Here is a 22789-nt window from a genome sequence, read left to right on the forward strand (position 1 = left end):
TTTTGTTCCGGTCTCAATTTTCTTTTTTGACTGGTAGGGGTACCCCCATCCTGACTGGGTAGTGTTTTGTTTTAAAAACAACAAAACAAAACAAAACTAGCAATCACATCCAACACGATAAGCTAATAAAATTGCAAAAATGATGATATGGATAATCACATATGAGAACCAATTGTAGCATAAAATATCAAGCTGCTAAAAGTAGAACCACGAAACAAGATATTTAAACAAATACTATAATGGATATTTACAAGAATTAATTTACACTGTCAAGATTTCCCTGAATCAAATAGGAAAACTTTACACTACACCAAAACACAGCGAGGAAAGCTTTGCCCTAGACTAGAACAGTGTGTGTTGCACTACTCTTGTCATAGAAAAAGAATGCAGAAAACTTGCTGGCTTAAAGGTCAGTCCTGTGAAGTTGTAGAGTATTCAAATAAAAGACGTTTGAATGGACCGGATTGTAGGAGAACCCTCAATCGGCTTGTAAGCTGGTAAATCAACGTCCACTGCATCGCCATTTCTGAATCTTTCATCTGTCTGACAACAGAGGCCTGAATACGTACAAGTGTTATTAGGAAACCAAAAAAAGTCAGAAATAGGTAAAGGTGCTAATATCCACATTTCAGGGGGTTTCCCCAAAAAAAACTCATAAAAAATCTTAAAAAGCAAATTTTGGATCATAACTTATAATTTTTGCACTTGATAAGAGAAGTTAGTGTCAAATACACCAAGTACTGGGGAGATGAATGCAAAACACCTGTAAATTTTCATATAGAGAGTAAGGAAAATTTGAGAACCTGAAGCCGCTTTCCCAGTTGAACTTCAACTTCTGTCCCGAATGAAATGTTGCTAGCGAGAGACTTGAGAGGATCAACGGTGGGATCCACAGCAAGTAAACTTGGGATCTGTGGAGCATAAACAAGCCTCCACCTAGCTTGTCCAAATTCTCCCTTGCCCTCTATCCTTGGCATCAAGGTTTCAAGCGTAGCAGTTGCAAGTTTCTTGAATGCAAGCTGGCCATCACCTTCTAATATTGATTCAGCTAGTTGACTCTCGAAAACTCTAGCAGCCTGTATATACAGAAACCATAATTGATGTAAGATAACTTAATTTCTTTCTTAGACACTGATCTCTATCCTCCCACGTACAAAAACTAAATGAATAGCAACAAAACAGGTTCAGAAAATTGTGGACAGGCAAAGTCAGATAGAGCCTTGAACATAAAACATGCCACATTTTTTCTTCACATACGACAAGCATATGTAAAACATGCAAGAGACCCAGCAGTTTTACGGCTTTAGAGTCCATCAGTCTATATCTTTAAAAAAAATTTCATGCACGCAACAGCTTGTGATTTGAACCTGAGACTTCGAAATAATTTAGTTTTCATTAGCTCCCATGGCATACAAGTGTGGACAGAGTGTTGTAATATTCACTAGAGTAAAATCCAGTCATATGACTCATATCATGTTATCATCTTTTAATGTAAAGCCAATTATATTAGCAAAAATAAATTCATGATTAAGCCCCCATTATATCACTACTCATATTCCAACTTTTGAGCCTTATTCTGACACTAACCTCATTTCGGATCATTCAAAATATAATATTTTTATGTCCAACGTACATAAAAATTTCTCACAATTCACTATAAATCTTCTTGTGATTTAGCATCCAAATTACCTCAGTTGCTGAAAGGACATCTTGCTCCACAGATCGTGTTGATGTTACTACCAACTTCTCTTGCCATTTGCTAGCTCGACTTTGAATTCTAAATTGCCATTCTGATCCTACCAGGGTTATATCTAGCGTAGGATCGAGTCCATTTTCGGGCTCAAACTTTGCTATGTTAAGATGCTCCCTTTTGAGCCGAACCTGGATTTGGGGAGAAGCACACAACATTTCTTTTAAAAAGAGATCATTAAGTTACACCAGCTAAATATGGTTTTCACACAATATGTAAAGAGCACCTGTGTTGCTACAAGATTCACATCACCATTCTCAAATGTTAGAGTGCCTTTAGTTCTTATCCGTTTTGGATGAGCTGGGCCATTCAATTCAAGCTCTCCCCGTACAGCAAAATTGAGTATCAAAGGATAAACTATCCTCAGTTCTGGTCCAAGAGTGACCCTTAAGTCCATCAGGCGAACATCAAGTTTAGGCTTTGTACTTACCAGCACCGTCTCTTTCTCAATCTCATCACGGTTACCTGAAAATTTCCAATTTTTGGTATTTTTTTCCCATGGTCGCAGACAAAAGAGTTCACGAAATCAACCTATTACAAGCATATCTTTCCATATGAATTTTCAAAGCATTGTATCAACTTAAAACTCAACACAGTTTTTTCAATTTTTTTTATTTTTCAGTAGGAAATTGTTGTACTTCCAAAGAAAAACTTATTTTGGAATACTGTGAAATTAACCATAGGTATGAAATTAAATTTACTGTGAAATTAACCATAGGTATGAAATTAAATTTAAAGAGACTCAAACTAACCAGATGGTTCATTGGATGAGATATTTGAAGCATCGGGTATAAGGTTGAGAAATCGTGAAATATACTTTGATGCAACCATGCGACTATAACCACCAGTTGGCAGCCTTGGTTCATTTAATGTTTCTCTATTAAAGGGAGCAACCCCACCACCCTTGTCATGTGGTAGATATGCTTCTCCGTGGCTAATTTTAATCTTCCCAGATATGTTTGGTTGCATAATGGATCCAGTTATTTGCAACTGAGAGTCAACCTGACCACTACGATATCCAAACTTTCAAATATAAACAAAACAATGATAAAATGGGATGGGAAAGGTACAAAACCCTTATTAACAAATACAAAGGGAATGCATGCTTTTTTTTCAGGTGTTTTTAAAGGTTCTTCTAAGAAAATGTGTTTTGAAAATGTATTGGAAAATGAAATGTATGTTTGGTTTTGGAAAGAAACAATAGCGGAATCATGGTAAGTTTTCTGGTAAATTTTTCATATTATATGACTAACTTTTGAAATATATTGTATTTTGCCATAATATAATAATAACAATGATGGTATTGTTGGAGAAAGATGAAAATTTGAATTAAGTGCAATGCTCGAGTAAGAAGGCAAAATATTTTTTTAGAAAATGAAACACAAAAAGAAAAGAAAAAAAACAAACCTAGCCAACATATACTTTAAGTTTTTTTAAAAGAATACCTCAAAGTATTCCTCGCGAGCACTTCCAGAACCTCACATTTTAAGTCCAGTTTGTCACTGAGAGATGATTCGCTGGTTCTCAAAGGCAGATTCCCTTTTACATACAGTTTCCCCCTTCTGTTTACTCTACCCTCCAATGAACTGATACGCAATCTATTCGAATTTATAAGAACAGTTCCTCCAAAATTGGTAACTGGCTTCCTGAGTACAGGTGAAGACACAGTCGCCCGGTGAAAATAGGCAGATCCATCTAGCACTGGTTGTTCAACGGTACCCCTTACCTTACAAAGTACAAAGAAAAACATATCACAGACAAACCTGGCGAATTACACAAACAAGGATTCCTTGGAAAGCAATTTCAATGCCTAATAAACATCCCTGAAATTTGCATGCTTCTGATATTTACAGGCTTCTATAATGAAAAGACAGAAAATTTTATACCAACCTGAAGCATAACTTCAGCATTGCCGTGGAGCCATTTAGCATAAGGAGATAATGCTGTTAGCAACATCATGCCACCATCCTTAACATCAGCATCAATCCTAACTTCTCCCGCATCCAGTATGTTCCAGTTCAAACCTCTAAGGCTCTCAGCCAACTGTGTGTCCCATACCTCTTGATTTTTTTCTCTTGATCCTTTTCTATCATTAGCCTCATCTGCAGATATTTTACTTCTCTCAGTGTCCCAACCACCTACCCATGTGGCTTCCTTTCTATCACTTTCAGTACTTTCTTCCTCAGCAACAATGTTTGGTACAAGTGTCAAAGGAATACTTCCTTGAAAATGTACATGACCATTTTGAACATTGGGCTCAAATTTTGCATTAAAAAGGAATCGACTCGATGAAGTTAAGGAGGCAACAATTTCTGCCCTCCCAAGATCGATACCTCCAACTGCCCCATCCAGGAGCCTTACTTGGACATCACATTCTGGTTTCACTAAATTTCCTTTAAGATCACCTTCCATGTGCAGTATACCTCTAATCGGTGACAAAAATTGCCGCAAAGAATGAACGGCTTCCGTGGCTGAATTTTCAATAACCTGAACCAAAGTGGGGACTAAACTGACGGGGAAATTCAGAACAGCAAAATGCAAATTTGTTTTTGGCCCTAAAACTGTCCCATCTGCATGGATTGTCGCATTATCCCTTTGGATAAAGATTTTCTCTAGTCGCAAACCGTCATTATTACTGTACATCCCAGCTGCTAGAATACGTTGGGTTGTATATGTTCCCCACTCCCATTCTTCTCCATGAAAGTCAAATTCTGCCTAAAGGAGACAAAAATTAAAAACCAATTAGCAAGGACGGTCAAAGTTATTGAACAACTTTGAATTCAGGCACAAATTTTAATGAATTTTATTCATTCTGTGTCTATATTATTTTCCTTTGAACAAGCTGTAGTAAATCAATTATGCACTTCTATTCTTCGAACAATGTCACTCAGGCATTCATTGAGCAAAAGGTGCAGATATGTATACCTTTGTATCTCCATTGCCTCCTCCACTTGCATCTAGCGAACCACGCCAGCGACCTTTAAGCTCAGCCAAACCTGGAAGGTCGTGATCTAGGACAATTTCGTATGATGAAGCACAATGACCGCGAATTTCCTACAAAAGTTTACACAATAATACAATAATATAAATCAAACGAGTTAAATACATTCAGAAACTCCTCATTTGATTGAATTTATCAGAATCTTGGGAACTGAATTACCTCAAGTAACTTTTGAACAGTTTCAGCACATAATCCAACTGACTGCAAACTTTGAATGAAAATGTCCTGAAAAGAAAGATAGACATAAACAAATGTTATTTATTCACATACGAATATGTGTGTCTGCAGTACAGTAAAACACAAACCTCACATCCGGGGGAAGGGGGGGTGTTATAAGAAAAGGTATAATTCCTGAATAAAATTCGTGCACAAACATAATAGAATGCGCTTCATAAAATTTAAACAAGCTGTGCAAATGAAACCTTCTATCTAGCTCTGAGTAGTTACCTCGATCAAGTTTAAAATTTTTGAGGGAAGAAACAAAAAGATTTGAATTAATAACATATGACTATTGATTACCGCTAAGAGCTTCCCTTCTGCATACAAGTGAAAATGGGAAAATTTCCTAATAAAGGTTACTAGCAGACTAGCTCTTTTATTGGGCTGCTACATTGGAGCATTTATAATTGAAATCAGTGACCGCCCCTATTACTTCTAGTACTTTCATTGTGAGATCCAAATGTATTACAATTAAAAATAAGGATACCTGGGCTAAAATGATTTTCAAAAGCCAATCTCAAATTTCAGTGCCTACCACATAAACCTGAAGCTTATTACTTCAATTTTATCTTTACCAGTAAGATAATTGATTTAATGCACTTGCAAGGATCCAAATGGCTCGTACAAAATTCTCATAATAGATGAAAGCGAAGCAACAGAGCTCCTGATATGGTATCTTGGGCTTCAACTATGCACCCACACAATTCACATTAAATCATCTTCAAAATTGGTCATCTTGTAACAAGTGTAGACTACAACCTTTGATCTAGATTGAACAGCAGGATCAGAACTTCGAGATAAAAGCCTAGCAAGCGGAAGCATCTCAGCAATCTCAGCTTTAGGGACCTCAAGTCTCATCCTCCACCTACCCATTGCAGAAATCATACTGCCCAGATGACCGGTCATTACTTTCTGGAACAAGCTCCCTTTTTTGTTCCCGGCAGTGCTTCGATCTCTCGATCCAGGCAACACATACTCTCCTTGCAGTTCATATCTGCTGTTGCTTTGTTCCAAAATAGCTCTTTCGACGGTGATCTATAACATGAAGTGGAAACCAATTTCATGAGTTTGCTTAATAACATCATTAAACAAAGCTAGATGGTACTCACCACATCTCCACTCCATCGGGCAGCCACATCTAAAGCTTCTCCCAACACACCACTGAATTTTGGCCGCATGACAGATAGCACACCATGGCCCCTTCTTATCAGAAAGTTCAGCTGAAGTTCGGCCTGGAAGATAATAAAAACTTAAGCTAACAGCAGACAAGCAACAATTTAGACAAAAAAAAGTTCCGCGTATGCTTTCAATGTTTATTCTCTAGTAACAATACATGCCCTCGCTGTCAGCTACGGAGATCATCTTCAGCTACTGAAAAGATCAGTATTTCTACATAAAATAATCATGCTATTTCGTGTTAACCAGAAACCAAGCTATTTTCATTTGAATCCGGCACCATCATAACCGTATGGCTACAAAAACATAGAGAGACAGCAAGGTATGCATCAAATTCTAAGTACTTATTTTTGACAAAGAAAAGGCATCAACCACTCTTTAGTTACAGAGTTTGAAATTTATAAAGCTTCATTCAGTTCAAAATGCCTGCCAAATGGATAATTCAACTGAAATATCAAGCATGTTTGGGGTGGAAATTAAAATAGCATTTAAAGATAAAGAAAGTTAAAGGCAGCAAAGGGAAGTGAGATGTTGGGCATTTGTTACGACATGTTTAGTCATGACCCCCAGAGGTTTACCCTTGAAATCGCTCCACGAAGTGAGGCCAGCTCCAGCTCATCCAAGGGTAAGTGGCGGATCTGCTCACGTTTAAGAGCACACATTTGCATCAATTCAGAGAAAAGAAGTGCATACAGCATGAAGAGCAAGAAGAAATGACAGAGTTGCAAGTAAATCAAGTCATAACAGAGCAGATTGAACCTCCAAGTTGGCGGAATGAGATGGTCGATAACATGCTTTAGCTTTCATTTGACCTTTCTGCAGAGAAAAGGAGAGCAATTTCCCAGCTAGATTTTCTTCAGAAATTGACTGCAAAGGTCCAACAATTTCAACTGCAAGACTTTCGTCTGGCCTACCAGTAGCATCTAACTGCATCACCATTAAAATATATAAGAAACAAGATTGACCAATCAATCCAAGAATTTGACCTTCATTAAAATATTTAAGAAACAAGATTGACCAATCAATTTAGGAATTTGATCTTCGTGATTGGAAAAGCATTTCGATCACCTCCATAATGATTACGAAGGTCAAACAATATAATACAGTCTAGACAAAGTGTAAATAAATATATAAATGCAAACTAACAAGATAATTAAGGTGGTGGATCATGACAGAGGCGATTGGAGACGGTTTAAGGCAGGTGGTGGATCATGGTGGACACTTGAAACCAAAAGTTAATACAAAAGAGACCGAGAGGTGTTTTTATTATATCAAAGTTTTTTAAATTGATTGACTTTGACTGGTTTTTAAAATTATTTGACTTCGACAGTTGACTAGGATTTTAAAATCATTGATCGCTTTGGCCGCGTGCTCTGCCACTCGCCCGCCGGATAGCCTTGGACCGCCTATAGAGATAGCCTTAGTCATTATTCTAAACCTAGGTTCAACGGTAAAGAGACTGTGATTGGAAACAAGAACAGCACAAGCCACATATCAAACTGCAGAAAGTTGGCTCTGACACATAACTGAGATCCTTTGTTCATCCCTGAAATTTTTTTATACTTCTCCTTATATCATAAGCATGAATTTAAAAGCATTTAAAATTTTCATACTTCTCTGAAAGATATCGGTCACACTCATCCACCATCTTCACAAGCTAGAAATAATTAAACGGAGAGAATCATTTGAGACATGCATCACTAGTTACATCATAAGCATGAATTTAAAAGCATTTAAAATTTTCATACTTCTCTGAAAGATATCGGTCACACTCATCCACCATCTTCACAAGCTAGAAATAATTAAACGGAGAGAATCATTTGAGACATGCATCACTAGGAACAAATAAAAAATCTCAAGGTTAACTCGAAGACACAAGAAGGAAAGAGGCACACCTTGATACCCTTCGATGTAATGCTCAACACTCCAGCTAACTGAGGTGCCAGCATCAATTGATTGAGTTTAAGACCTGAGATCGAAACATCACCAGAAAGACTCTTTGCATTTTTATCACCTTCCAATGGAGGCAATTCTATAGTATGGCAAGTTTCCTTCACCTTTCCTTGAAACTTAATTCTTCCAGTAGCTTTCAGATGCACAGGCCGCAGAGAATCAAAAGCATAGGGAGAGACCAAGTTAAAAAATTCAAAATTACGCATTCTTAAATCTAACTCCACTCCTTCCACGGAGAATGGAATGGCAACTGTTTTACCACATTCTCTCCAATTTAACCGATTTTCATCAGTATATGAAGTTGAAACTTTTGAATACAGCTCAAATGCAGCTGATGAAGAGTTGATAGAAATGTAATCATTAGAAATTATCACATCTCCACGGGCATCAAAAAGTGATCCTTCAGCTCTAGGCGCGACCCATTTGATGTCAAATTTCCTGCATTCTTAAACTATGATTAGATTTCCATCCAGAAGCACAACAGATTTCATCAGACAAAATCAATCTGTATCGATCACAAGTATAAAAATCTGGCAAGATATCTTACGGTCTTAACAATGAGCCAGAAACTTGTGTTTCACCATTCAGATCTTCTAATTTAAGGGGCATCGCTTGATGATAACCAGGTACATAGCGGCGCATAATTCTATCAAAATATAAATTGCCTGAAAAGTTAATGTCCAGTGCCGTGTCATCAACCTCACCCTGAAACAAGAAAGCAATTTAATACCATATGGAGTAGGAATATAAGTCAGGGCTTCATTTCACAAATTGCCTAACAGATTCCATAAAGAACAATATAGTATAAAATGCTTTTTATCTCTATACGTCACATTATGAAGAATTTATCCTCATAAGACCTGATATGTTGATCTTTCAAACTACAGAATATCAAATCGAACAGAAATTCCAGAGCTAACTTGATATAATTGGGCTAGAGCATTAGGCATCAATCCGTAAATGACACGGGATTTAACTAATCAATCATTTATATTTTGTCATTAACTAATCACAATCTCGAAATTAATTTTACAAGTATGATTTGAGTTGTTAAATAATAAAACAAATGACAGAGCTAAATTGATGAAACTAACCTGAGTTATAGATCTACTTTTTCTTAAAAACAAAAATTTATAACTTAAGGTTTAAACACTCGACTAATAACAAGTATTCAATCAAACTGATAGAACATAGTTTATCTTCTAGTCAACTAAAAACCTCTGGACAAATCCAAGCATTTCCCGCTCCACGAATTTCACCTCCATCAACTAGTGTAGCTCTGATTCCATAAAGGTCCGCAACCTGAATGCACAAGGAGAATTCCAGATGAATAGGAATGTAAAGAGAAAAAAATGCTGAAGCAGCCTCTTTTTGAACCATATAAACTTTATTTCAGTAAACACTAAACACTCACACAATTATCAGTGTTAAAGGTAAAATTAGCAGAAACGTAAGAGAATGGAATACGGTCAATGGCTGCCACTGCACCAGCCTCTTTGTTGGTCATCATTGCCTCATGTGCAGCGGATTGAGAAGTATCAGCAGACGAATGAATAAGTTTTCTCGAGACCAATGCACTCCCTACAAATATAGGAGCATCCAACGGTCCTTGACAATTGAATACAGCTGTTACTGATCCAGCCAACTGAAACAATTATGGTTAAGCGAATAAAAATTAACAAAAGTGACTACCAAATCATACTGAGGGAAAATAAGTGAACATAAATAAAGCAAGAAGATTTAGTGCCAAACTCCTTAAGAAATAATTTACCCAGCAAAACTAAAATCATGAGAAAGATCATCATTATGAGAGGAGAAACTGACAAATGTGAGGATAGTTGCATAATATAAATCCAACCAGCTTGCTGCATAAAATATGACATAGTGGTATGCATGTGTCATACATATCTCAACTTGATGTCAGAGGTAATTGGCACTCTAAGTTGCAGGTTAAATTCAGGCGGATCCATCAGTGGTGGTATTAAAGCCAGATTGAAGGTATTTGTACTGCTAGCTATGGTGGTAATAGGTAAGGTGATTAATATTCAAGAAGTTGTAGTTTACATTGGTGATGGCTTTACATTTTACTGTGTATGTTATATTTGCAACACTGTGCCAGACATAGAGAAAGATCGGCACAACCGATGTATGCTCAGAGCAATCATCTAGAGAAAAAGGGAGACATACTGGAAACAACAAAGGCTTCATCTTGAAGGACCGCATCAAAGCATTCACTTCTACCGACGGAACCTGAGATATGAATGACAATCCTTAGAAAATCAATAATTTAACTTTAAACTAAAATTAGAAAGCAATAAAAGTAAAGCGTGACATTTATCAAACTTGTTGGTTTCAGAGCACAAAAATTCCAGAAATTTCATAAAGTTATGTATGATTCCTGCAGATGGATATGTTGTCAAGGTGAGCATCTAAATACCTGGCACATTAGGTGATATTCACCTTCCTCAGGATCAACACCAAAATCCCCAGATGCTTCTAAAGGAACATTGCCAAACCACCCCCTAGCATTGGGTAAAAATATTCGCTGGGCGCGGAAAAACAAGCTTGCTGATATATCCTATGAAAAAAGGGAAACCACTAAAGTACATCAGATAAATAAAACAAGGATAAAGAAAAAAATGGTTGAACTTTAAGCAGCGAAACAACTGAAAACTTCCTATTTCAGCTCTCCTAGTGGAATGGGCTTCCATTATACACGAAAATTCTCTAATGACGCTGAATTGCCAAATAAATTATCTAATAAACAGAAACAATTAAGTCATAAGGAAGATTCTCCATGCAATCAAACATTAACAATCATTGGTATAAAGCACATCCTGCTACCAATTCAATGCTATATCTGTATATAAGTTAAGACACAAAAAGCTATCTTGTAGTTCCACATCTTACCCTAAGAATGAAGAAAGAGTTGAAATTCCTTCTAAGAATGAAGAAAGAGTTGAAATCCTTCAACCAACCAAGAAAGGCATAGAACAGTATTGCTACAATATGATGAACAGAAAGGCATAGAACAGTGTTGCTACTGATGAATAGATTGTGCTTTCTTTGAATTTATCAAAACCTTCGGAATGCTCTTGTGCTGTAACTGTTCTTTTGTTTGACACCTAAGTAAACTAGCAGGCATGGAACTAATTGCAAGTGCAAGAACTGCTCGACAGGCATGCTTATCGGTTCCACCGGACCGGTTTCGGACGGGTTCCTACCGGTTCCTAATTTGCAGCCGTTGGCCCAAGTGCCTTTTTTCATTTTTTTTTTAAAAAATTCGATTGTCGGATCCGGATACGTCCCGGAACCGGTTTGGAACCGGATCCGGAACCGGTTGAACCGGTTCAGAAAATACTGAACCGGTTCAACCCACAAATTAATGGATTGTGTTTGGTTTCGGGTCCCGTTCTCACATACCGGATCCGGTTCCGGGCTTATCGGACCGGTTCCGGGTCGGTTCCGGCCCGAACCGGTCCGTTAAGCATGCCTGCTGCTCGTGTTTCCTAAACACCACATTCCTACAAAATTTACAAACTTGGTAGCTAAAGATATGCGATGAACAATATGATTGACATTGGAATAAAATTTGTTCAGAGAGATGCACAAAAAGTTAAGCATAAAAAAGTGATATAAAGACCTACAGAAAACCGTGAGGGGGCATCATAGATGTGAAAGGCCAATCCTGTTACATCTAGCTGCCCATGAAGATTGGGAAATGTTTCTCCTTTCGACATGCAAATGTGAACCTGCCACAAATTCAAGGTCAGGAATTGTAATTGGTAACAAAACATCATATTTTTGTTTTAAAGATACCTTTATGCTTGACTGCTTGGAGAAATAATAAAGGGCATAATAGACAAAAAGGATATTGAAAGTGAAATATTGGATACTCTGATGCAACAAAAAAGAAGAAACACTGCACAAACAAATGTCAACTTCACTAGATCTTTCTTAATCTACACACACACACACACACACACGGGCGTACATTTCTATCCATATGTGTGAATCTCAAAGTGTGGGTCAGAGATAATATTGTCTAATTATGGAAAAAAATTATTCTTCATAATTATTCCTTTTCACAACTATTTGAGTGGTTGAGTTGTACTGGAAGAAACGATTTCCATATAGCATACATTCTGCATTTCCCACGAGGTAACATAGACCGAGCGCTTTTGAGTTTATTTCAAACACAACATTCTGAAACTTTAGTAATTAATTTAAAATTTATATTAATAACCTTAAAAAGAATTTTAGAGATGAATGTCAAGCATTTATCATATTTAGTAGTAATAATCTTCAAACAAATTTTAAACATATGTAAAAGAATATCAAGGATTTGTCAAATTTATTAGTAATAAGTGTGAGAAGAATTTTTAATAGATCGGCAAATTTATCAGCAATAATCTTAGAAGAAATTATAGAACTCACAAAAGAAGAAGTACAATTTATTACTAATAATCTGAAACGAAATTGTAAAACATAGAAAAAGAACTTCAAGAGTTCACGAATTTATCAGTAACAATCTCAAAATTAATTTTCAAGAGTTTTAATCGTCCAACCCATGAAATCACATGGAGAAACTAACAAATTTACGATTGCTTCACCTTCCTCAATGACTACTTCACTGGCTATGTGTATTTGGGATTATCAACTAGTTTATTTCCATTCCCACACCTTCCTTCAACTTGTTGGCTTCTTTGTTCCCTAGGATCTATAGATTACAAAATATTGTCGTCACTTGGTTCAGTGTGATTGATTGGCAGTTAACTTTTCAATCCTGTTACTTTCTGTCTTAGGAAGGGCAAAACTTATAAGCTGAATTTTATAGAAATCCATGCACACGTGATGTTGATATTCTGGTATATTCACTTCATCATTTTATTTAAGAAATTTACATAATCAAATTGATCTTTGTTCAATGTGGGATATCCTCATAACATGTAGTTCATTTTTCTCTTAACTTTTGTAATCAATATATTCTTTAATAAAAGTTGGATGTGTTCATCTTTTTTAAGCCTTTCTTAAGCGCACATCGTAATGTTGTTTCATATCATGTCATACCATTTATAAATTTGAATAAATGGCAACTGAAAAAAAAAATACCATTATAGAATGCAAATACTTTATTTGACTGTTTCAAGTTCTTATTGAAATACCAGCATGGCATGCACAGATCCAAGAAATTAAGCAAGACTATACCAACTAACGTAAATTGATTCATACTTTACATTCAATAAGTCATAAATGATCAATTGTGTTTATGCAGATTGAAATTACTTTCATTGATTGATTTATAATATACGTAGTAGATGCACACGAGGCAAATTTTAAAAATAAAATAAAAATAATAATGCATGAAACGATGAAGAGTATGACAACTGCATTTTTTTTTTCAAAAATAGTTTGTCATCTTCTAATCAAAGTTGAAAGATAGTAAATCTAACAAAACTATTACCATCATCATCGCTAACAAATTCAATGATAAAGTGAGAAAATTATGAGAGAACACAATTTAGAGATCCACACTTTGTATTGACATAGTTGGAGATAAAATTTTCGATATTTAACTATTAAATTCTCTTTTGAATTACTCCTCAAACATTCTTCATTCATCGAGGTTAAGGGTACTGCTTTATTCAGAATAAAATGATCAAACTTGTCGCACAGCACATGTTAAAATTAGATTATGAGATTTTATTTGATATTATTCTAAGATTTAATTTATTAACCATCTCAAATTTTAATCATTGGGCATTATCTTTCTCAATGAAGGACTTGACAAATTAATACATATAAATATTAACATCATATTATTAACAAATTTTCATAATTTATAACGAAAAATCACACAAGAAGCATATATTTCTTTCTACTTAAACTAATGGTAATTGTGACTATCTCTACTATATCCATGCTATCTCTACATTCTATGATTCTACTTATAAAGCTTGAGGGTGTTATACTAACCACTTTTGATATGGCCTTTTACACAAATATTTTTTTTTTTTCAACTTTGTCGTGACCTCATATTTGATATTTAGAAATCATTCCATGTACTTTTTAGTAATTTCTGTCATTCTAGATACAAAAAATCTTAACTAAATCGTGGATTTAAAATTATTTATTTTGTAAAAAATAAAAATTAAATCAATTATTTAAAAGATTTTGTAAGAAATCAAAACTAAATCAATTATTTAAAAAATTAAAAATTATACATATGCATATAATATTCATAAATTAGGCTATGCACTCGCTTGTGTGTGCACTTATGCTTGTATGTATAATGCAAGAGAGAGTGTGAAGTTTGACAAGCACCTCACCACTAGCTCTGCCTTTATTCCATGTGATTGGAAGGTCCAAAATCCTCTCAAAAAGCTGCACAAAAAACTTGGCTATAATTTATCAAAATACAGGGACGGAAAAAAATGATGCAAATGTACTTTACCGGAACGAAGAAATTATAAACTTTCAAATTTGCATGCCATTTCTGCTCACTGGTATCAACATAAACATCTGTGGACAACCATCCACCATCTTCCATGATCAAACCCGATCCCCACATTTTACAATTTCCACTAACTTGCACATGCACACGCCCATATTGGTTTTGAAATTTAACGTGTCCACCAGCAACTTCCATTTCCCTATAAAAAAATACCAAATTTAGCTGGACTAAGCCAATATACTTGGTGCAAGCAAACCTCAACTATATACAATCCAAGTAAGACTTGCATATAAATGAAAAAAGCCCATCCTCTAGTAAACCACAAACTTTTACCAATCTAACTGTTCAAACACTCATTTTTAAGAGCATTCAATTGAAGCTAAACAAAAATAAGACACTAATATTATCGAATGCCTTAAAACATCAAGTCCTTTGGTGATAGAATGTGAGGCAAAAAGGAATTCAGATGTAAACTTAGCATGGGTAAACCTTACCTTGGTTCTGCATCACCATATGCCAGTAGCATGAGGGTACCGCCTTTAAAATGTAATGAATCGAGTATAACTGGAATCTTCTTCTCAATTCCAGAAGCATTTTCTGCATCAATATCATCAACTAGTTCCATGGATAGATCATCAAATCCGATAAAGATCTCCGACTTTAGTTTCTGCAAACGATTGACAAGTAAACCAGACCATGCCTCACCAAAATTTTTAGAGACTGAAGATAAACCAGAATGTAAGCTCAAGAGAAACTGTTGAATCGAACTTGAAGGGTCAAGTGGCATCGGACTAAATTCACTACATGCATGACCTGCTTGAGCAGTCAAGATATCATTTTGTGCTTGAGCAGTCAAGATATCATTTTGTGGCTCTTTCTGTTCCCCAACCAATCTAGCATCTTCATTTCTAGTCTCTGTGCCTGTATTAATAACCCCCGCTTCCAAATTTTCATTTCTTGCAGATCTTTTCTTGGTTTCTATAATTCCTAGAGCATTTGTAGGTGATGAATATTCGTCACTGGAGTTTGTAGCCATGCTAAGTTTATCAAGAGTAAAAAGAAACGGATCTCTTAGAGAACTTAAATTGTTTGTGAGGCTCCTAGCCTGCCCTTCCAAATTCACTCCATAAACAAAATCCTTTTTCCACTTGTCATCCTGTTGAGAGATTACTTTGCTAGTCGAAACATTCTCAGTATCTTGGACAATTTCATCATCACTGTCAATGATTTTTCCATTTCTATCCTTAACATCCTGAGGCTCAGCTCTCTCTTCTCCTTCAGAATTCATTGAATAATTGGAGGCAACCCTGTCATCGAAACCTTTGGATTCATCGGTTGAATTTTCACACTTCTCGAACAATTGTCTCTGGAAATATAAACAAGCTGCAGACGCACTACGCTCAAGAAGTCTTCTTTTAGATGCAACACCCAATATAGAAGAATCTTTGTTGAGGGCCTTCTTCTTGACACGACGCCTAATAGGTCCAGGCATAATTGTCGACCAAATGCTTGTTTCCACGGAAGAAACTTTGGATCCAAAAGATTTCTCTAAGTTGGCATGCTTCAAATCATACTCTGCTCCAGCTTCCATGCAATGATGATCTCTCCAGTGCAGTTTCTCGTCCATATACAGTAACGACTCCGGAGCCGCCAACCTTCCGGGAAGACTCATAGTCTCCTTCAAATTATCATCCTCAAGTTGAACATGATTACATTCAGAAAGTATATAACCTTTTTGAGCAGATTCTCTTGCTCTTTCATCTCTTTCGGTGTCCCATCGAATGGCAGCTTCCTCCTTTGCAATCCTCCTTGTTTTTGTGCGATAATCAATTCCTTCTTCAGCGGACAAGTGCCTGTCAGGGCAGCCTTCAGAATATGGTAACCCCAACCAAGTGAAGTTCTTCTTTTGCACTACCAAGAAACTTGGATCGGACAACACAGCATCAACAACAATTTTTCCCCTTCTAAGACTAGCAAAAGGACGAATACGTAGTTTGACTGCAGAAGCCTCACCACAAGAGAACTCTTCACTATGAGGACCAAATGAGCATGACTCTAAAGTAATGCTCAAAGGTGAAATTCTTCGAACCTTACCAAAATCAAGCTCCCGCTGAATTTGGTCACTCAGCATGGCACAAACAGAAGGTAATAGCTTGCCTTCTACATAATGTTTTGCTTTCAACTGCCCATACCACACAAGTAAACATAAGCCAGATATCACGGTGAAAAGGACAGAGCATCTAACCAAAAAAAGCCCCTCTTCCCACACAGGAGTAATAGACTTGATCAAGGTCTTGCTTCGAATAAAAGGCTCTTTCACGGAATTAATCATCCAACCACTCCTCAATTCTAGGTTCCTCCACAATAACTCGACATGTTTGCCATAAAAGTGAGTAAATTTCATCCTCTCGAAAATCCAATCATGTTTCTTAGCACATTTACATGTTTGAAAATTTGAACCTTCTCTGCAGAGTTTTATGTTAATTCCATTCACTGAAGCATAATCTCCTTTATTTCTCCTGTCGAAAACTTTGCACTTAAGGGGAACCCCAAGAAGTGGGCTTTGAAGTTTCGCACTGAGTTTCTCCATCTAATGAGCTTAACTTCTTTTGCAACTCATTAGCAGGGGACCAAGAGCAAGCCCTTAGTCCCCCCACCCACTCCAAAGAGAATCAGTTTTCGTTCAAAACCCAAAGATAGCTAAAATCAAAACCTGACAACATATGCAAGAAACTAAATTAACAGTCTATCCAATCAAATATTTAAATCATCCATTACCAAAATATAAAAGAAATTGACATCTTCTAATACAATCGCAACTTTGAACTAGAATTACTCTTGTATCCTTATGGCCCTAATGCCAATCTACACGGAGTTATTTTACTTAAAAGATTGGAAAACAATAAAAAAGTTTGAAGTCAGATAAAGATTTAGAAGTACTTCAACTGCCCACATAGTAAAACATGTGCGTAAAGCGAGTGCGTGCGTGCGTGTTTGTGAGAGCGCATAATTGTTCGAAAAACAAGCAACACCATATGGAATAACAAATTTGACATTCAAACCGAAAATACATATCCACTTTCAACAAACAGTTTCCTTGGCCACGACCTGTGTGAGAGACTGCATATGAATTTTCCAATCTAGAAATAAGCGCAAAATTTCAGAATAGTCATTTACATCAGACGTTTGATAGGTTCATTTCTTATGGAAATTCATAGGCTTGACCAAACTTAAGTTGAATCTGTAACGTTCTTACATACGTAGAGAAGAACTCTGATCGTTCGTTGCCCTGATTTCAACCCCACGATTGAAGAAATTTGAGTTCAGATTCAGAGTTCCCTCCAACCTGTTTTCTGCTCTCGGTGGGGTTAATACCCAATATCGACAGAAGAAACCGACTTAAATTTGGGTCAGCTACGATTCTTGTAGTGGATGCGGTGGTTTCTAGCTTTGTCGATGAATGGCTTCGATTTCGCTCGGCACAAAAATGTGATTTTTGGGGGAAGCATTTGTAAGTGGATGGCTTCAAATTCATGGGTCAAAAATAAGGAGGAAATTAGCATAAAATCCTTATAACAGTTTCAGTTATAAATTAGTCCTCATGGTACCAACACTTCAAGAATCTAGGTATTAAGTCTGGAGGTCCTGGGTTCAAGTGTTGGGGAAGGCGAAATAAACCACTTTTCAGGGGTGGGATATTCTATGAGTGGCAGTGTCTGGACCATCCTAACAACCCATGATCAGTAGTGGTGCATGGGTATGGGCCGAGACCCATGTTGGTTCAGCCTAATGGCCCATGATCGTTACACTAGAATTTTATTCTCCATCACAAGAATATCCTAGGGTGGTAAATATTCAGCTCTTTCATGGTCATTTCACCTAGTATACACATAGTTATTGGCTTATTGATGTATTTGACAGTATAGGAGCGAGAAACATCGTCCCAAACCAGTATTCTTACGCTTGGACTGTAAGTTGGCATGTTCTTGAAGTAATACATAAGTAATATTATGAATTTCAAATGCTTCCCATTGAGTATTGTTATATGTGCATTGTTAGCATGTGTTATTGATGAAAACATAGCAGCATATTTCATTGTTATGTATTAAATATGAAAGACATTCATGAATATTGAAGATAGGTGCTATGTCATGAACATGAACATGGAAGAAAAAAGAAAATGACTGATTTTTATATGATATATGAGCTTGTTGACATCATGGGTTGTTTAAATTCCATCAAATCTATTGGCCAATATATGTTCATGGGGCGTGGGGTTGTCACAGGGCACCCTGACGTCCAACACAGTAGTAGCTATATAATAAAGCAAGCACAGTGGTACAGGTCAACTAATGAGGCTCAAGTACAGAAATGAACATGAATATATGCTATAGTATGACATGCTTTAAAGATTCATTGTTGATCACGACTTGATATGTATAATTCTTCGATGCATATTGATACGTATAAGTGTCAACTTATTGAGTTTTATAAGCTGATGTAGCTCGTGTATTACAGGATCAGGTAATGAAGATTTATAGGATGCCGGTTCGCCAATGGATGCTTGTGACGTGCCTTACCTCGACAAGAACTTGGACGTCTTATTGTATAGCTTCCGCATATGTATTATATTGGATTTTATGTCAGGGTCTGAAACGACGTTTATGACTATATGTATAACGATACGGTGTATTTTTGTATATGAAAATATGCTTATACGTATGTATAGATGTTGTTGCTTGAGTTTTTAGCTTTTATAAAATGTAGGGACATCATGCCAAAAATTTTATAAACCGTCAAATTGATACACCTTATTTGAATTGCTTTATAATATAAGTATATCATTCAAACCCTATTTTGACTATGAGTAAAAATATCATTAATCGTGTCAAGTAAAAAAGAAAGGTGTTACAATTATTGTCAGAACCACAAGGGTTAGCGTGTCAGAACAAGTTATCAGAAGTAGGGTATGGACATCCATTTTACCCTAATTAGTAGATGAGCAGTGAAAACAAGGTAATCATGAGATTTCCTGCTATAAATAGCAGGTATGTATTTCATTTGAAAGATTGGGAACTTTGGAGCATTCACGAATATTCACTCACACATATACAACTTTTCTTTTTCATCTTTCACCTGCTGACTTAAGCATCGGAGTGGCTACAACGGACACCTCTCCGGCGCCCATTCACAAGTTCATTTCCTTGTTTGCAGGTTACGTTTGAAGCCATATCCCTAGTTCATTTTCCTTAAACACAATTTTTATCGCATCCGGTGGATTGCCCTGACCCTGCTCACCCAATTCACCCGGATTACATCAACATATATGGTTGATTTCTATTTACACATCGTTTTCTTTGTTTGATTCCAAAATTTTTACCTCTAGAAGACATTTCGAATCTCACAAGAAGATTTCAGTCTACATTATATGAGAATTTACACAATTCATTAATCCTCACTTTCACAATTTCGAAATCATCACCATTGAAACTCGAACTTAGCTGCTGAAAAAGAGATTTAAACATCAAAATTTTCCTCTTACATTTTCGACCCTCGGCCTGCTGCGAAAAATCGAGTAGTTCCTTGTATTTATGCACAAGAATACGACCATCCTCATTATTCCATAAAATTTCGAAGTGAAATACCCAAATTCGGACTGAAATTTGAAGCACATCAGTTTCTACTCACCTTGAAAAATGGACTTGAAATCACACCCAAATGCTGAAATAAAACTACACAAAACTCGAAATGAAGATTTCCGACGATACAGATGAACCACACGCACGAACGAGGTGTCAGGGGTGCCGAGAAGCGGAGCATGTACAAAAAATCGAAGACTTCAGACCTTTGGCTATCGATTTTGGGTGTCGACGCAGTGTCTCCGAAGGCGATGAGAGGTCGACGATGAGAAAATCGGTTGACTAGGTTTTGGGTGAAACGGGGACCTAGAACTTGAATGAAAAGGAGAGAATTCTTAGTTCTTGTTTTCGTGTCCCATTGTATAAACTTACGAGCGTTCCACTTCAATTTTCTTTTATCTCACACCGATATAGTTTAATATCGTCTCAAAATGGGTATTTTACTAATAAATCTTTTAACACACAAATTATTTAATCAACACAATTAATTAATTTCATACTTAATAAAAATAATTAAGATTTGTTCTCAAAAATCTTGGATAATTAATATTAGTTTATTAAATTCTCATTGGCTATGAATCTTCTTGGTGTATTTTCCATTAAACGACAACACCGTTTTTGCATATGATAAAAATATGATTTTACTTGTGGCCAGAGTCTCCTAGTAATTCTAGGATGACAATTTTTGTTTTACTCCACTACAATCCTCGTCTATAATTGTAACGTCTGAAAATCAGTACATGTAAACCGCATGCATGAAAATTATTAAATTGTTAAAATATTTTAATTAAATGATTTTAGATGCATGAATGATATATTTTGAGTGACTAAATGATTCATTGTGTAATTTTGCTTGATTTTATAATTTAAAAGATTTTCAGACGAATATCGGTAGTTGGCCGGGGATGGAGGACTGGAGACAATTAAAGTGTTAAAGATTTAAAAGCTAAATTTTTATTTTAGTTCAGAAAATATTTATTTTATATATTTTAAGAATTATCACTTTTTTTTAGGTCGAATTTAAATTAATTAAAGGGAGCAATGAATTTTATGTATTTTATAAAGAGATTTTTGGAAATATGTATTTTTAAACCTTTTTAATGTAAGCCTAATGATTTTATTAATCTTATTGGGCGTAATTTATTAATTAAAAAACTAGTGTTGATTAAGCCCATTAATTAAAAAGTTAAGAAGCTTTTTTGTTTTATTTATTTATTTATTTAAACCTAAACCCACACACACACCTAAACACCACATCGAAACACACATTAAAGTCACGCAAAAATTTGGTAGGAAAACAGTGGCCGAAGAAGGGAAGGAAGGCAAGGAAGTTTTCGATTTTTTTTCTCCTTCGTTTTTTGACTTTCTTCCTCGTTCTTCCTTCCAACAACGATCATTCGACTCCCTTGCATCCCAAAGTGGGTTTTTAGTGGGGTTTTGACAAGGAAAAAAGGTAGAAAAAAATAGAAATCGACTTCTGTTTGTCACCGACTTCCACCGCTTCGATATTCGTATTTCGAGCGTTTTAAACGTAAAGACACGTTTGTAAACTTTCTTTTTGCACCATTCAAACTATATTATGTGTGTTTAATCATGTTTACATGAATAATATGAAATCTTCCTTTTATTTTCGTTTTATGGCTTGTACATCTTAAAATTTTGATTTTCATGCATTGAAAATCATGCTTATGATGCAGAAAAGGGCTGCCATGATGGGGCCATGGGAAGGGACGATTTTCAACATGTTTAAGGGTCCATAGATGCATGTTTAAGGGCTGGATAGTAGGATGCAAGAGTTGAACGAAAATTGGGTTTTTAGGAACTAGGGTTTGCGTTTTTAGTCCAAAGAAGAAGCAGGTTGTTAGCTGCTGTAGAGACATGTTCATGGTTCATAATAGGGTCTAGTCATGGTCCTAGATGGGCTGTGAAAAGGCTGAAAAGAGAGGATAAAGGTTACACATCGTTTTGGGTTGTTTAAGGCATGTAGGGGCGCGGCTTAGGGCTAGGGTTCTAGGCTCTTTAAGCTTGGTCCAGCAGGGTCTCTAGGGTTCAGTCATGGTCCTAGTATGGTCAGCTAGGGGTTGGTTGGGGCGGCCATGGGCTAGGGTCGAAGGGATTGAGGGTTTGTGCAAGCTAGGGTTTTCGAAAATGAGCAGAATTTTCCAGCATGGTTCTAGGCTTGTTCAAAGGTTTTAATTGACTGGATTTGGGATGAAAATGGTTAATAAAGTGTTAATAAGCTATGGTTCAAGTCTGGTTGATACGAGTTAAAACCGGGACGTACGGTTAAGTTTTAAAACGAATTGAGAAATTAGTTGAGGAGCTAAATTTTACGTCTAAGAAATGTTTATGGGTGTATTTTAAGGTGTCATGTTAAGTTTAGGGATGAAAAGTTTATGTTTAAAATTTGAGAAGAAAATATTAAGTTTTGAATTTATTTGGGTTAAAAACGTTTCATGGTTTAGTCATAAATTTATTAAATCGAAAGGCTCGGATTTACGTCTAAGAAAAATATTATAAGTCAAATTTAAGCTTATATGATACTATGGGATAGGCTCGAGTCAATAAAGGTAAGAGAAAATCCAAATCGAGAATTT

At 36.1% G+C, this 22789-nt stretch overlaps 1 protein-coding gene across 3 annotated transcripts; it reads right to left on the reverse strand.

Moving 5' to 3' along the window:
• Window positions 1-196: 196 nt before the first annotated feature.
• On the reverse strand, window positions 197-20506 carry LOC140991109 (protein TIC236, chloroplastic). Of its 3 annotated transcripts, none has more exons than XM_073461049.1 (24): window positions 20242-20506; window positions 15048-17266; window positions 14554-14752; window positions 14424-14483; window positions 11747-11851; window positions 10537-10677; window positions 10287-10349; window positions 9514-9744; window positions 9318-9401; window positions 8647-8804; window positions 8042-8537; window positions 6906-7073; window positions 6725-6784; window positions 6080-6202; window positions 5730-6005; window positions 4911-4976; window positions 4676-4804; window positions 3641-4465; window positions 3196-3476; window positions 2503-2759; window positions 1977-2215; window positions 1690-1881; window positions 804-1076; window positions 197-557 (listed from the first exon to the last, which is right to left on the reverse strand). In XM_073461049.1, the coding sequence occupies exons 2-24, from the start codon at window positions 17141-17143 to the stop codon at window positions 411-413; spliced, it is 6669 nt and encodes a 2222-aa protein (XP_073317150.1). In that variant the 5' UTR covers window positions 17144-17266; window positions 20242-20506; the 3' UTR covers window positions 197-410. The 3 variants fall into 3 exon arrangements, with proteins under 3 accessions (XP_073317150.1, XP_073317148.1, XP_073317149.1); XM_073461047.1 differs by lacking the exon at window positions 20242-20506 and adding an exon at window positions 17810-18088; XM_073461048.1 differs by lacking the exon at window positions 20242-20506 and adding an exon at window positions 17731-18088.
• Between the last annotated feature and the right edge of the window lie 2283 nt (window positions 20507-22789).

Source organism: Primulina huaijiensis, chromosome 13, assembly GCF_012295235.1.
Source record: "Primulina huaijiensis isolate GDHJ02 chromosome 13, ASM1229523v2, whole genome shotgun sequence".
NCBI lineage: Eukaryota > Viridiplantae > Streptophyta > Magnoliopsida > Lamiales > Gesneriaceae > Primulina > Primulina huaijiensis.